At 39.5% G+C, this 17,282-nt stretch overlaps 1 protein-coding gene across 1 annotated transcript; it reads left to right on the top strand.

The window, feature by feature from the left end:
* Window positions 1–1,172: 1,172 nt before the first annotated feature.
* On the top strand, window positions 1,173–11,775 carry psme3ip1 (proteasome activator subunit 3 interacting protein 1). The gene is made up of 7 exons (XM_088339805.1): window positions 1,173–1,259; window positions 5,764–5,894; window positions 6,000–6,098; window positions 7,671–7,792; window positions 9,415–9,554; window positions 10,927–11,003; window positions 11,285–11,775. Exons 2-7 carry the CDS (start codon window positions 5,774–5,776, stop codon window positions 11,548–11,550), a joined length of 825 nt encoding a protein of 274 aa, XP_088195931.1. The 5' UTR covers window positions 1,173–1,259; window positions 5,764–5,773; the 3' UTR covers window positions 11,551–11,775.
* The last annotated feature ends 5,507 nt before the right edge of the window (window positions 11,776–17,282 follow it).

Consider the following 17,282-nt stretch of genomic DNA (forward strand, 5'->3'; position numbering starts at 1 on the left):
TTCTCTTCCCCTCTCTCTTTCTCTTTCTCTCTCTCTTTCTCTCAGTCTTTCTCTCTCTTACACTCACTTTCTCTCACTCTTTTTCTCTCTCTCTCACACTTTCTCCATCTCTCTGTGTTTCTATCTTTTTGTCCCTCTCCTTAATCAGTATCTCTCTTTCTCTCTCTCATTCTCTGTCTCTTTCCTTCCCACTCTCTCTCACTCTATGATTCTCTTTTTTTGTGTCTCTCTCTATCACTTTTGATTCCTCTCTTTTATTCTTTCTCCCTCTCACTCTTTCTCTTTGTCATTCTCTCACCTTTTTTCTTTATTTCTCCTTTTCTTTCTTTCTCTTCCCGTTGTACTCCCCTCTCTCTCTCTCTCTCTCTCTCTCTCTCTCTCTCTCCATCTCGCATTTTCTTTATCTCTGTTTCTCTCTGTCCCTGTATCTGTCTCTCTCTCTTTCCTTCTCTCACTTTCCCTCTTTCTGCCTCTCTCCCTCCCTTTCTCTCAGTATATCTCTCCCTCTCTTTACATCAGAAGTCTTAAATTCTCAGCCTGGGGGCCAATTTTGGCCCTCAGGATGATAGTTTGTTTATCATAACCTTCTTCAACAGCACATGGTTCCCTACCTGCGTTCATACCCCACAGTCTTCATGCTACACAGTGCCCCATGTCACACAGCAAATTAATTTCCTTTAAGATGAAAACATTTAATTAATGGCATGGCCTACCCAGAGTCTTGATCCCAACCCAATAGCGAACCTCTGGAAAGCCCTTGGCGACGAAGTTATGGTCAACAAACCCACTACAAACACCAAACTGTGGAGGAGGCTGGAAGAAGAATGGACCAAAATGACACCAGAACAGTGTGAGAGACCAGTGCGTGTGGCCGGTTATGTGCTCAAGTCATTCACAGCAGAGGCCTGTACACTTTTTACTAATTTTTGACTGTTGTTACTTTCAGAATTAAATAGATAAATGAATAAATAAATGAATACATAAATGAATAAATGAATGAAATCCAATGTGAGAGCTGCGCTGGTTTCATAGTAAGAATATATCCTAATGTTTGTTTATATATTTTTATCTAGTTAGTTAGTTAGTTAGTTAGTTAGTTAGTTAGTTAGTTAGTTAGTTAGTTAGTTAGTTAGTTAGTTAGTTAGTCTTCTGCCGCTGACCCCAACTTACGTAGGAACTCAAATCAGATATCGTTTCAAACGAGCCCACTTTACAGTTGCACGCAGACGTCATCGAGTTTTACTCATAGCCCCAATTTGGTAAGTTTTATTAATTTAAATCACCCTACGGTTTAATGTGTTCGGTGACCGGTAAAAAAATACGTATTGAATTTACGTTGAATTACCCTGCGTTGCCATAAAACGTTTTTTTCTGCATATAGTGACGGGACCGTGGTTCAACGCTTAAAAGCTAACTAGCTATTTTGCTGCACGTCAGCAGACATTTCGATATTGCGATCGTAATCTTGTTCAATAAACCTGCAAAGGCAAACGCTTGATTTTAGGTACGGCGTGCTTTTGTATGGCGAGCTTTTCCCTTGTTCATGAAAAATAACCGCTTCTATTATAATGTTAATGCTATTTTTCTCAGATCATACAGCCAACTATGTAGAAACTGCATCAAGCACGTTCTTCCCTCTGCTTGTTTAAATGCGGTTTGGGATCACCGATTATTTCATAATTTCGTTAATGAACTCACATCTCTTTTTTTTTTATATATAAAGTGTAGTATCATTTAATGTACACTAGATAGAGCCAAAGCTGCATACGTTCTTGTTCTCACGTCGAAAAAATGGCTCTAAAAATAGGGTTGGGAAACGCTTTGACTCGGAGTCATCATCATCATTAGCTGCACTGCTTATCCTTAGTAGGGTCGCGGGGGTGCTGGAGCCCATCCCAGCTATCATCGGGCAGTGGGCAGGGGACACCCTGAAGTGGTTGCCAGCCAATCGCAGGGCACACCGGGACAGACAACTCGCTCATTCACACCTAGGGACAATTTGGACCGGCCAATACACCTGAAATGCATGTCTTTGGAATGTGGGAGGAAAGTCATGAAAGCGAAAAAAAAATTTTGAAAATGAGAGAGAGCCACTGCAATGCTTACCTCAGAAGGGTCGCGGGAGCGCTGGAGCCCATCTCAGGTATCTTCGGGCAGTGGGCAGGGGACAACCTCAACTAGTAGCCAGCCAGTTGCAGGGCACACAGAGACAGGCAACAATTCACACGCTCATCCATACATTTGGGGCGGCAGTAGCTCAGGAGGTAGAGCGCTCGTCTTGGGATCAAGGGATCCCAGTTCGAATCCCGGCTTGTCCGTGTCGCATGTCGAAGTGTCCTTGGGTAAGACACTGAACCCCTAATACCCCCAATAAGCAGGTTAGCGTCTTACATGGCTGCAATACAAGGCCGCTATTGGGAAATGTGAAGCACACTGTAAAGCGCTTTGGGAAGTCATTGACTTGAAAAGTGCTATATAAATGCAGATCATTTCATACATACCTCGGTACAATTTGAGCCAACAATTAACATAACATGCAGGCTCGTGGACAATGTTCCCCCTATTTTTCCACGATTCTGAGCGTTCACACAAAAGTTGGTGAGCAACGATTGAAACAACGATGAGCAACCCTAATCCCAAGTGAGGCAACTAAATCACTATCAAACATGCCCAAAACTTGACATCACGTTATATTTTGCTGAGTTTCCGGCAATGCAAAATTATGTTTCTCTTTTGAATGAATTGACTCATGTACTATTGCAAAGGTTGTACGGCCTAGAAACGTCATTTGTTTTTACAATTCTTTCACAAGACATCCATTTCTTTTTTTTCCTGATATATTTTGTCGCATAATACTAACATTTTTGGGGGCTTATTTAGTCGGTTGTAAGATACAGAACTGTACTTAATCACATTTTTTAGTGGAAGTACAATGTTTGCAACAAGATTCACTTGATATTGGAAATTATTTGAATGCAACGCAAACTTTTTCTTCTTTTTCTGTGTTTTTTTTTACTTTTTTAAAATTCCTTTTAAAAAAAATCTCATTGTGTTTATTTTTACCTAGCTGTTACTTTTTTCTTTTTGTTATCTTTTTCCTTTTTTCCTTTGTTTCTTTTCTCTTCTCTTCTTTCTGGCTTTTTTCTAAATTTTTCAACGAAACAGTCAAAATTCCTGCGGCATGGGATTATGTGTTTACATCTGTAATGCCTGGTGCCGCGATGCTGCTGTGGCATCTAAACACTGCTCACTAGTGGAGCTGATGGTTGTTGCTGGCCTTTCTACCTGCAGAGGAATTCAATACCATCCTGCTTGTAGTATTTTAATATGCCCTCTGACAAATGAATGCAAAACGGTTCGATCCCAGCTACACTTTGCACATTTTTTTAATTAAAAAAACAATATATTTTTATATTTCTTGATTTCAAAAAACAAAACCAAAACTTATTGCTGTTTGTTCTTAAACCTGCTGCTATTTGTTCTTGCTGCTATTGGTTATTGTATTTTGCTTTATCTATCGCATGTTTGCACGGGGAGAAGAGGAAGACATTTCATCTGAGCTGTATGTTGTGCGTAGAGTATATTTGACAATGTTTATTGAGGTCATGTTTATTTGTATAGCCCTTAATCACAAAGAGTCTCAAAGGGCTGCACAGACCACAGATTATTGCAAACTATAGACTATTATTACAGCATCCCTTGATCTAAAACCTACACGAGGGCAAGGAAAAACTCAAAAACCTCATCATGAGGAAAATGAAGAAACCTTGAGAAAGGACCGCACATGAAGTAATCCCCCTTCCGGGATGACTAGGCTGCTATGGATGTTGCAAGAACGAATACTACACAGATATTGTCAACAGGAAATATAGGTTATTCATATGCTACAGAAGTGTGTTTTAAGATTAGAGGTAAACATTTCTACTGAGGTTGCAGATCGAATCTCACACAATAAGGTTGAAGTTGAGTTGAAGAAGTGGCAATAATATATATTCGCTTTTATTTTTCCATGCATGTTTTAGAACTTATTTTTTATTGCACTGCATAACACAGTGACATTTAGTCATCAAATAATACACACTGTCCCTTAAAAAATTGGTGCGAGGAATAAAATGGTGTAATTCAGTGGCACACACTTTTTTTCTTACCATTTCCAAGTCAGCAGGAGCTACATATCACTTTCCTCTTATGAATCCAGGTTCATCACAATGATTGACATTTCCATAGACAACTTATCTCATTTATTGACCTGATTCCTTTTTGTGATATAACTTTTGCAAAAAAATAATACCCAAAGCCTTTTATTTGGTCTAGCTAGGTTTTACAATCACACACTGTTTTCAATGTACCGTATTTTCCTGACTAGGGCGCACCCAAAAACAAAAACGAATTGTCCATTAATTTAACCTTGGACTTAATGATCCTTTAACACGTTTGTGCAATTCTTGATCATTTGATAAATGTTGTTGCTGACCACTATTGCATAACAACGGTGGCAACTGGGATAACAATAGGAAGCACTGAATCCTATTTACCAGGCCACTCGGGACATTCAGTTGCATCGCATTGAGTGCAGCGGGGGTCGAACCCAGATCGCTGCGGGGGGAGCGCGGGATCCTATCTACTGGACAACTGGTGCTGCAAACGGCACATGGGTGGGCGAGGGGGTGGCATGGCGATTTAGGGAGCCGTAAATAAGGATAACCATTATAATAATTGTAATAAGCCCATATCCATCTTGTGATCACGACTACTAGTGATCAAGATGACATAAGAAAAGGCATTCAATTTGATCTCATCATCACACTATTTTTACTCACGGTATCTAGTTGTACAACATTGTTTTGTATACAATATTTCTTATAATTCTCCATTTCAACATTGTACAATGTGGCAAGATGAGTAAAAATAGTGTGATGATGTCACCTAAATTCCTAGTAGTTAGGGTTCTGCTCTCCGCCGTGATCTGGGTTCAATCCCTGTTGCATCCAATGCTGGACAAATGTGTTCAGCGGCGTTTATCAACTAAACACGCATTGGGCCAGGCTTCTCTCTCTCGTACTTTTTAAAAAAGTATCCAGACTTAAAGTCTGTCCGGAATTGTTCTTAGTTTATCTTTGTGGAGGATCAGAACGGTGGATTACGTCCCCATTTTATGCCATGCAGCCCTTGTATATGCACTTGCCGCTTGTCCATAATTGTTCTTAGTTTATTTTTTCTGTGAAAGATCTGTGCAGTGGACTCTGTGGCCCTTTTTCGTAACGCAGCCCTTGTCCACGCGCATCTGTAATTGTTGTTAGTTAATTTTCTTTGTGGAGGATCTGCGGGGTGGATTCTGTCCCCCTTTTGTGCAACGAAGCCCTCGTCCACGTGTTTGGCTCGTCGCGTCCGCAGACATGGCTGCGTTGGTTAAAATAGGGACGGAATCCACCGCATGGAACCTCCACAAAATAAAATAAACTAAGAACAATCACGGGTGGATAATTAAAAAAAAAAACTCAGCTAGAGAGAAGCCTTCCTCCTCACAAAGAAAAAATACAAAAACTTGGGCTCGGCCCATCAAATCAAGTTATTTTGTCAGGCTCAGGCTAGTTTGGGATTCAATACCCTAGGTCGGATTGGGCTGGATTTTAGACCCTGTCTTACCCCTAAATTAATAAGATACAAGCAAATAATAAAGAAACTTTTTTTTCTTTCTGTGGCCGGTACCGGTCCGCAACCCGGTGGTTGCTGACCACTGATCTCTGGGATCTTCCTCTATAGGTAACCCAGAATGGCAGAAGGGAAAGGTGTCGATCTCACCAGGAAATTTGTGACAGAAGCAGAACTTGACGAGAGAAGGAAAAAAAGGCAGGAGGAGTGGGAGAAAGTTCGAAAGCCTGAAGACCCTCAGCGTAAGACCACCAACAAGAATCCTGAAAAAAAAACACTCCAGTTGATTAATTCTGAATACTTTCATCGGCAAATATGTATTTTGTTCTTTTTTTTTTTTTTTTCAGAGGCCCCCGAAGAAGAGTATGACTCGCGCTCCCTTTTTGATCGCCTGAAGGAACAGAGAGACAAAAAACAGGAGGAGTTTGAGGAGCAGTTCAAATTCAGTAGGTATTTTCTTGCTGATTGAAACCGTTGAGTGAATGTCCTTTTGCACAGATTTCTTTTGAAATTCAATGATTGTTATTTATCTGAAATGTATTTATTTTTTTAAGACCATAAGGTTTGGATTTAGCTTCCGTATTGTCTCCTTCAGGCGCTACAATCATCTCAATTCTTAACAACTGAAGAAAGGACCAGATAATGTTATTTGTCGGGCTTGTTTTTTTTAAGACACGTCAATAACTTCCATTTAATCATTGATCTATGGCAGTGTCAATATAGACCAGTGGTGGGCAAACTACGCGGGCCACGTGCTTTTTCATTCATCCTGCCAAACAAAAATGTTAATAACATAATGATACATAGTGCAAATTGATGAAAATAAAATATAATTATTGTCCCTCAGGTCCCCAGCATTTAAATAGCTGTATAAATTTTATATTTATCATGTATTTATTAATTTATCAAGATCCATCCATCTATCCATTATTTGCACCGCTTATCCTCAGTAGGGTCGCGGGTTGGAGCCCATCCCAGCCATCTTCGGGCATTGGGCAGGGGACACCCTGAACTGGTTGCCTAGTCAGTCACAGGGCGCACACAGGGACAGACAATTCGGTCGCTCATTCACACCTAGGGACAATTTGGACCTTCAAATTAACCTGACATGCATGTTTTTGGAATGTGGGAGGCAACCGGAGTGCCCGGAGGAAACCTACGCAAGCACGGGGAGAACATGCAAACTCCACACAGGAGGTTCGATCTCATGACCTCAGAACTGTGCCGCTGTGCTGCCCAATTTATTAAGATATTTATCACATTTAAAAATGGGGGGGAAAAAAACCTATGAGCTTTCTGTGTAATTAGTTTTGTTTCATTTTTTGAGTATTGTATATTCAGTGCGTATGATCAAATTCAGTGCTTTATTCTGAGCATTTCCAAACTCATTTGATCAAATGGCTTGTTTTTTAACCCAAAAATAAATTTAACCTGTACATGCAATTTTTTCATGTTTTATTAGTTCATAAATGCATATTGTTGATGCTATTCTAAAAATACTTATCTCCATATTTTTGGGTCATTTTCTATTTTTTCCTGAACGGAATGTGTGAAAGAAAATGCAAAAAAAGCACAAGAATAAGCACATTATATTTCCCCCTCATGTATTCCCAATATATCTGATTCAAGTCTGTATCAGTAGATCCCAAAAAAATAAAATATTTTTTTATTCCAGCCCTGGGTTAATTTTTTGACTCAATGCCGCCCGAGACTCAAGGTTATCATGTATGGATACTTGGCATACTGTACTCTTAGTTGTTTAACAAAAGGGGAGATAACTTGAATCTTTTTGGTAATACCGCAAGTTTTTTCGTCATTTTTTAAAATGTTTGCATACAGAAAATACATATCCAAAATGTGTAAATGAGATTCATTCATAAGCATTTTCATAAATTCGCTTTGATGGGGTAAAAGGGTTCCTACATAAAGGTCACTTCAGTTTATTGACTTCAGCCCCAACAAAATACCACAATTTCTTCTGCAATGTGCAAAGAGCAGCTTTGTTTCCATGGTGACAGAGAACATGGTGAGGGGATTGGACGACGATGAGACCAGCTTCCTGGACGAGGTTTCCCGGCAACAGAGCATGGTGGAGAAGCAACGCAGGGATGAAGAGAAGCAGGAATTGTTGGAATACAGAATATCCTTTTGATCATATGATCATTTTTTTTAATCACTGGTTATTTATGTAGTCTAAATTTAGCCCCTTTGCACACCGGCCATGTGAGAAAGCTTTTTCTCCACCTGTGCGGAAGCGACGTGATAATTTGGCATATGGGGCTTTTAGTTGACCTGGGAATTTGCCATGTGTTTATGTCAGGGTTTGTGCAGCTCTCAGAGTGATGGAATGTGCAAAAATCTAGGAATTGAAGATAAATTGAATTGCATTTCAATGGCTTAAATCAAGCTTTCAAAAGACAAACATGTTAAGACAACAACAAAATGGCATAATTGTCCGTAGTCTCAACGGTTTTATAATTTATTTTTAATTGCATAAATGAAACAAAAATTAAGAATTTCAGTAGTAATTATACTCAATCACAAAAGCAAATCAAAAACAGTTTTCAGTCGAGACTCTTGGAAGTAGATACATGGCTGGACTTAGCAACTCAGGACACAGGTACAGACACTGCGCTACTAAGGGAACGTTAGTCAGTTGAATTTGTTCGTAAGTTGCTTCAGTGCTTTATTTTGTATGTTTAATGTTTATAGAAGTATGTTTAAGGCTTGCATAAGTAACCTGTATTGTTTTGAACTAAAAAAATTAAACATTTCTTAAAATAATATGCTCTATAAAGATAAATAAAGTTGAGTTTAACTTACTTTTGGAAGATGCGCTTCAAGAGGTCCCCCTCAGTGGTATAGTGGCCGAAAAAAAACGATCTAACCATTTTCTCAACCACATCAAGCTTTCTTATTCCACTTTAATTTCAAAGACACGGCTCGCCTTGCACGAGATAATAAACAGTAAAAATGTCAAAGTTCTTAGCGCACTGGAGATAGTATACACAGACTATATAGAATGTTTCCACACGAACTAGGAAGAGGAAGCAATTTTTTTTTCTTTTGGGTGGATGCTGGGTGACCTCTCACAGCGCCAAATGGCAGTAATGTCCTCTACTCTGAAAAAGGCGCACACAACACAAAATCTTACAGCAATGTCAGGACATTTTTCGACAACCCTAAAAAAATGTTCCTATCTACCGTTTTACGTAAGTCGAATGGTCGCAAGTAGGGGAGCGTCTGTAAAGTCAAATTAAGAAATAAAATAATGATTACTACGTTTTGTGTTGTGGACAAAGTGGCTGGAGATGGAGAGATCCAAAATTTAGTAACAGGCAGATCGCAGTATTTTAAAACACCGGTGTCGAAACTTTTCAGAAACCAGGCCAGATCGGTTAACCTGAAAATGTAGGAAGGCCGACTATTCAGCCTGGCATTCTTTGAAAAGTCTTTTTTTGAAGATGCTGTTTTTAATCAGGTGCGCTCTGTAGTTAACGGTACATGTTGAGTGCCCTGTTATTGAAATTTTCTGACAGTGCTCAGTCAATTATCATTGGTCAGAGGCAACTTACTAATAAGTTAATGCTGCATCATAAATATTTTATCATTTAACCCTGGAAAACCCCAAACCGATTTCTTCTTCGGAAAATTACACTCGTGTCATCTCCAGGATGAAATGACGCAAACCTGTATCTCGGTCTCCGATTGACATTTTGTACTCATCATAAAGCTCACTTGATCTTAACACAGTTCTTTCACAGTGCAGTAGCGAAGCAAGTGACCTCTGAGAACCGGCCAGAGCCTGAAAAGAAAGCACCAGCTAAGCAATCGGTGGTGGAGCAAAGGACCAGCCATTTGTCTCAGGCCCATTTACTGGCCGGTGCTGTCAAAAGACGCAGGTACATAGAGAATAACACGCCTACTACTGTTTGTACTGTTGATTTTTGTCATCCAGGTGGCACCTGTGTTGATTAAACAGTCATAAGACATCTAGCTTTACCAAATTAGCTGAACTGATTTCTATGCAATTTTTTACCGTAAATTCCGGACTATAAGCCGCTATTTTTTTCCCAAATGTTCAACCCTGTGGCTTATTCAGTGATGCGGCCAATTTATGTAATTTTTCTAACAGCCGCCAGCGGCGCTCGATGACGCAGCTTACGACCTAAACGCATTCGAGCAGTCCGATTAAAAAGGAAACACAGCTACTGCACCTTAACTTTACCTTCCGAGCGTGTTGCGAGCGTGTTTTTGAATAAGGGGGCGTGGGACGACGTCTATATGACAAAGTCTCTTTCCCATACTAAAGGAGGGCAACTTTGATGACGTCAGTTTTAGGGAGGAAGAAGAAAACGGCTTACCGTGATTTCTACGTGTACGGTATGATTTTTTTAACAGACCCGTTAACTGTATTGTGAGCGTGTTGTTAGTAGCGATTTGCTACCCTTCACAGGCACGGTTTGGGATGAAAAGTTCTAATATTATTATAAAAGCTTTGAAAACTCTCGGTGTACCGTCTACCATGTATATAATATGTATTTGCAACTGTATATTTTTGTAATGTATTTATTTGTATTTATTTTGGACACTTATTCTGATAACTCTTGCACTGACCAATTAAAAAGAAGGGGCGTAACAGACGCGGGGGATGACGGGAAGTGGAGACCGGTAAAGGTGAGTGTTTGTGGACACGGCAGACAATAGTGGATATATATTTTTCCCACCCTTACCTTTGGAAACATACACATTTTTTTCCTTGGATTACTTTTAACGGGACCCGGACTCTGCAGGTCTGCATCAAATCTTAAGTACCGGTATCATTTTCCGTTCATTTTGCCGACTGTGGTTTTTGAACTGTGTACTTTATGTTCAGTTAAAATCTCAAATTCACTCAAATTAGTGTTTGGGTTAATTTTGTGATTATGTTATATGTTTCAATGTGGGCGCATGCGGCTTATACAGGTGCGGCTTGTGTAAGTGCAAAAGCGGTTATCCTCTTAAAATGTGGTGGGTGCGGCTTATAATCAGGTGCGCTCTATAGTCCGGAATTTACGGTAATTATGACCTCTAAAGATGATTAAAATTTGTGAACATGCTTGCTTGAATTTTAATGTTGTATTTTTAAGGTTTTAAAGTGCTTTAATTTTCCCGGATTAGAATTCCAAACACGACAGCCACAAACTGAAAACGTTTAGTAAGACGTGATACAAATGTTCACATTGTATTCTACTGTGTTTACTCAATCATTCAGTCTTGTTTTACCCCAACCAGTTCTTCTCAGTCATCAGAGAGCAGTAAGAAACAGAAGGTGGAAAGTGAAGAGGCAGGAAATGGAAACGGGCACACAGGTGGGCACCAAGCATGAGTTCTAAATCTTTTTGAAAAAGATTTTTGGTGTGCTCAGTAACAAGTTACTGAAGAAGGTCCGGGTGGATGACCCGGCTCTACAGAAAAGTGAATTAGTTACTAGTTACTTTGTTTTAAAATTTCTGTCCAAATTTGGGTTTTAAGGTATGACTTCGACTTATGGTAATTGTGTTCCAGGAATGTGTTCCTTTGTAGCGCTTTAGTCCCAACACTGTGCGTTAGGATGAAACTCTCAGTCTTAACAGTAAGTTGTTGTGTTCAGAACAGGAGGCAGGAGGAGACCGGCTCAGATCAGGGGCAGCTGAGAATCAACAGACTATCAAGAGCCTGCCGCCCAAGAAGCCGGCGGATCTCCTTAATCCCACTCCGGCCCTGCTTCACCTGCCCTCGGCGGCGGTGTGCATCGGCGTCCTCCCGGGCCTCTGCGATTATTCCGGTAGCAGCGACTCTGACAGCAGCTCGGACAGCGAAGGTAGCGTAGATGCAAACATGTTGCCCTACCCGAGGCACAACAGAGCCAATAGATAGTCTGTTTCAAACACGCCTGACACATGCACTTATTTGTACAGAACACTGCATACAGTTAAAAGTGGCTTCGCGGCTTAGAGTTTTACATGCTCACATGCTCTCACATTACATTTGTAGCGAATCGGTATGATGTAAAGAGGTGAGTACTCCTGCATTTTGTGCTAATAAAAGTAACATGTTATTAGGGATTCACCTGACTTTGGTCAATTAAACATTCATCATGAATTTTGTTCTGCTTTCCTTGTGTGTGTGGTACACAATTTTAGCAAAAGCTTAACTCTTCTTGGGAAAGTCTAGAGACAAGAATAGCGCCAGAGCTCCACTTTATTCCAAAACAGAGTAAAACTGAAACTTATAAGGAAAATATATGTGATACTGACACCACACCACAAATGATTGACAAAATCTATGAAACTGTTAGCAATTTTAGTACAGTCTAACAATCATTGGAAACTTGCTGACAATGTGGTCAATGGCACAAATACGAAAGCACATAGCTTTTTATGGTAAATGATACCGTGTGTCAAACGAGGACGTTTAAACACTTGATCAATATGGCTCCCAAGTGACATCGCTTCCTGTCTGAAAGTGTACTTCAAAGTTAATATAGAGAAGTAAATCAACTTCAAATTGGGGTCTCCAACGTGGTTCCCGTGGGCACCAGTGGGCCCCCCTAACGAAAGCTGAAGTGCCCGCAGATCTAAAGATACCTCACCAGTGCTTGGGTCATTGTGATTTTCTAATAAAATATTTTTTTTAGTGGTTGACTGAGTCAATTATCCGTACTTCCAATAACTACCCTGGTAATAACCTGACATGTTGTTATTTTAGAAATACATATCAAATCAATTAATATCAAAAAGTAGCTCTTGGCTAAGAAAAGGTTGGAGACCCCCTGCTTCAAATGAACTTTTCCTACTAGGCAGAATACAAATATCGTGGAAGTGTTGAATAATTGTATCCTTAAACATGAGTAATCGTAATTGTTTTCAAAAGTTCAACTGCTCAGGTGAGATTTCAATCTTAAAATTGGAAGTAACTCTCATCCATCTTACCTGGTTGATGGTAGTTGACCTTATTGATGGCATCAAACACGTTTGGTTGGTTGGATTACAGCACCATAGAAGCAATAGCCAACCAGAACCTTTCCCTGGGCCACACTATAACGTGCAATTCTAGATTCAGTACTTTTCACCCAGTGTGCCCGGGCACTCTGGTGCTCCAGGGCTTTCAAACTAATTTTCACTGAGGGCCACGTCGGTGTAATCGCTGTCCTTGTAAATGTAACTATATATTACTGCATGGTATTTGAAATAAATATAACTCATGTTTTTATTTATAATAACTTTTTTACACACATTGAAAATAAACGTTGTTAGTCATATACAAAGTTACCTAAATATTGCCAAATCTTGGACGATTTGGTGATCTTTTCTTTCTTAAGTCCCCTCAATGGCATAAGGTCTCACAGGCCATTTCTAATGATGTGGTGGGACACATTTGGCCCTCAGTCCATGAGATTGACACATGTACGCTAAACCTTGTCAAGTGTTTTTGAGAACAGTCCAGACCAGGCATGTTAAATTCAAGGCCCGCCGGCCAGATCCGGCCCATTGGATGATTTAGTCTGGCTTGCCATAAATTTTGGAGTATGACGAAGAATGAAGCGAGTCTGTTGGTCAGGGGTGCTTACTTTTTCTGCATACGAGCAATTTAGGAGTGTCAAAATGATTTCCCTGTCATGAAAACTGCAAAATATCTACTTATTTCTGAATGTTTTGACTATCTGATTTACACTCTTTAATCAAACTAAAAACTAGCTAAAACAAATGAAGATTCAACGGCAGTTTGCATTGAAAAATGAATTCCTAATTTGTGTTATTGAATGCTGACATTTCTCAAAGTAAACCTAACCAAACAAAATGTGTTTACTCAGAATAAAACAAAAATTGTAAAAACAAAAAATATGTTAGGTCAGTCTTTAGTTCCTGGCTAATAATGTTGCAAATAAATAATAACTTACCTTGTACTGTTAACATGCTGCATTCATACCTAAGACTTATAACATTGGTAAAATGGCGGCGCCCTCTGTTGGCTGCGGCTGCATCGGCTCGCTACAACGGGTCAGGTGTATCGACATTTCGTTCTGTGTACATTGTTACAAAGAATGACAATACAAAGGAAATTATTATTAGTAAATTATTGACTGCTGGATGACAGTGTCTCCCTACAAAGTGTTTTCTGTGATCTACCAGTACTACTACTGGGATCCACCAGTAGATCGTGATTGACGTAATGAGCACCCCTGCTCTAGATCATTTCTATTTTATTTTTTTAATTAATGCAAACCAAATGTTCTCTGGCAGCTAGTGTTGAGTTTTTATAGCATGGTGAGTTGGTTCAGGTGTTAAACTGCATTCACTCAACTGTTAATGTAAACAAGTTAACACATATTACAAACCTGGAAATCTCTTTTGCCTATTGTTTGTGAATAAATGTGTTGTTTAGAAAGGATCCCTTGTCATCCGTGATTATAAAATGTAGTGTAGGTGACTACTAAGCCGAATAATTAATCATAGTACTGAAAAACAGACTAAAGATTTTGAGTTGACATACATTTACTGTTCCTGCCTTACGCAGAACAAAAAGTCCGGATCTGGCCACCCAAACCAAACTTGAGTTTGACTTCCTTGGTGTAGACCAAAACCTTTACCGATAATATAACATCAGATTTTTAGGAATCGGGGAACAAAACAGGGAAAACTAATCCTTAATCATTCAACACTTGTTCAGTTGTCTGTGCATTTGCTGTTGTAGCACTTAAAAGTGATGCTTCCTTCCTTCGATCACGTTTCATGCAGTTTAACCAAGCAAGCAATCCCGCACTGCCTACCCTGACGATGCCTACCCCTGCCTACCCTCCCCTCATAGCCACAGTCCTCCCTACCCAAGCCACAGTGATGACAAGCTGTGTTTTTGGCTGTGGGAAAACTGATCGACAGACCCGGAGGAACCAAAAGACGTCTTGTCTTTGATTTAGCGTTTAGCATCATTCGCACCTTTGTAGTGACCCGGCAAGAAAGACACTTGTTCGGGCCCAAGTGCAGTCAGAACTCTCGGTTGGGCGCCACTTGACCTGAAGTTACTTATTTCAGGGAAGATGTTCCATCTGTTCATTTTTGTCCCAGACTCCAAAGACAAATAAAGAGCTTCCTGTTTTATAGCGTTTCTGTGTGTTGATTGCGATTAAAAAATGAGGTGGGGTTAGAGAAATGTTTCGCTTTTTGCATGGTTTGCGTTCACTAAAGGTCCCGTGGTGGTTATTTGTACGAGTGCTTGAAATCCTTGAAAATGCTTGAATTTTAATGTTGCGTTTTCAAGGAACGAAAAGCGCTTCAACTTTGGGTGAAGGGCTAGTAAATGCTTGAAATAGTTTCCAGATTTATCACACAGGTCTGCTTAAAAATTATGCTGACACCACTTTCTTGTGGCTTTGCTCTGCCATTGCATTACTTCTTCCCTCGTGATAAACGGTACCTTACATTAGTTTGTATGACATTGCACTACGAAGCATTACCACTCTTAATGGGTTGTGCACAATGAAATGTGTATTAGTGCTAGGTTTACGTCAATTTTGGGCCATGCAAAAAACCATAGCATTTCCCAGTGGTAAATTGCAATGGGAAGAACTTCCTGCAATTGAAAACGAAGACGGCAGCTCACATTAGTGTGTATGGCATTGCACTACGAAGCATTACCGCTCTTTATGGGTCGTGCCCAGAGGGAAGGTAGATCGAAACAGTGCACAATGAAATGTGTATTAGTGCTAGGTTTACGTCAATTATGGGCCATGCAAAAAAACTAAGGCGTTTCCCAGTGGTAAATAGCAGAGGGAAGAACTTCCTGCAATTGAAAAAGAAGGCTACAAATTAGTCATTTATACCCAACACCCATATTGGGAGAGATTTGTCCCCAAAAAATGCACATGCAAGATAAAAAAAAAATCGCCATATTTAAATCTTATATTTGTGGCTCTGCAAAATACATGTGCCAGACCAGATTCTTTTTCTTTTAACGGTACTGGAGAAACTGGAAAATAGGCTTAGAAAGTCCTTAAAAAGTGCTTGAATTAAGCCATGACAAATGTGTACGAACCTTGTGTAAAAATAACATTTCAAATAAACAAATCAAAGTACTGTACTTTATAAACAAGTTTTACAAATGACTCCTGTACTGTCAAATTTGAATAGGGAAAAAAACAAGGTCCCAGGATACTCAACACCTGTAAATTCGAAACCTTTATTCCACCTTTTTTTTACCTGTTTCAATCTAGGCTTAAAACACACTTCTATAGCATATGAATAACCTATATTTTATGTTGACAATATCTGCATTTGTTATTGCAACATCCATTGCAGCCTGGTCATCCTGGAAGGGGGATTACCTCATGTGTATTCCCTTCTCAAGGTTTCTTCATTTTCCTCATGTTGAGGTTTTTGAGTTTGTTCTTGCCCTCATGTAGGTTTTAGATCAGGGGATGGTGTCATAATAGTCTGTAGTTTGCAATAATCTGTGGTCTGTGCAGCCCTTTGAGACTCTCTGTGATTAAGGGCTATACAAATAAACATGACTTGACTATTTATGAATTCAATGCTCTATTATATATTGAAGCCAAAGAACAGACCCAATTTACAGGCTTAAATAAAAGTTCCCCTCCCCCGCTGCCCAATTAATTTGTGTTATAGGAGCTCAGAGAAGTTCAGCTATCTACCCACAAAACAGACTGGCTTGCCTTTCCAAAGTTTGTTTGTGGGAGAGGAAATGTACAATTAGAGGTCTTAACATTGACTGATTTAATGACGCTGCCATAGTTTTTGTGGTACCATGTTTGCACTTTTATTTTTAATGTGTATATCGGGTTATCAGGGTTGGGTAGGGTTACTTTAACTTGATTACTTTCAATTACTTTTGGATTACTCCAATACCAAATATGCTAATAAGACAAAATGAACTAAATATGAATAAAATGATGACTCACAACACATGGTAAGCTTTCTCTCCTGGCTTTGATCTCTTTGATCTCCGGCAAAACTAACATAAAATGCGACAGAAACAAAATGAAAATAAATCCAAACAGCTTGCCGACAGCATTTTTGCCGTTCCATGTATTCCGTTACTCCCCAAGCCTGCACAAAATTTAGTAATTGTATTCATATTTAGTTTATTTTGTCTTTTATTAGCATATTTGCTATTGGAGTAATCCAAAAGTAATTGAAAGTAATCCAGTTAAAGTAACCCTACCCAACCCCGCGGGTTATCTAGGTGTATTGTTTTTTTATCTTTATACTGTGGATCTTTGCATTTCCTTTAAACTGTGAATGGATGACTGGGTGCTCCAAACGGAAGTCTTGTTGCTCTTTGACAAGGACAATACATTTTCTGAACTGAACCGAAGACAATTTTAAATAAAAGATGAATAATTCTGCTATGGTAATAATCGACAGTATTATCAAAAGTTGTTATATTTGGGACCCGGTGCGCATTGCAATAAAGCGAAAACAATCCGTGAAGCGTTTATTAACCTGAGAGCCGACACCATCACAACTTCACATCATGAAAAGCATGGCATTTAATTCAGAGACACGGCAATATACGTCTTGGGAATCACAACAGTCTCAACTGCATCATCGAATTAAGATATCGACTGTAGCTTGGCAATACATATTATGTCA

This window comes from Urocampus carinirostris, chromosome 7 (assembly GCF_059441175.1).
Source record: "Urocampus carinirostris isolate Australia breed hairy pipefish chromosome 7, RoL_Ucar_1.0, whole genome shotgun sequence".
Classification (NCBI taxonomy): Eukaryota; Metazoa; Chordata; class Actinopteri; order Syngnathiformes; family Syngnathidae; genus Urocampus; species Urocampus carinirostris.

Excerpts from the sequence above, each read along its gene's own strand:
- psme3ip1 (XM_088339805.1), top strand. The coding sequence starts at position 5,774 with ATGGCAGAAGGGAAAGGTGTCGATCTCACCAGGAAATTTGTGACAGAA. Across the intron at positions 6,099-7,670 it reads TGAGGAGCAGTTCAAATTCA|AGAACATGGTGAGGGGATTG; the intron begins GTAGGTATTTTC and ends CCATGGTGACAG. Across the intron at positions 11,004-11,284 it reads AAATGGAAACGGGCACACAG|AACAGGAGGCAGGAGGAGAC; the intron begins GTGGGCACCAAG and ends TGTTGTGTTCAG.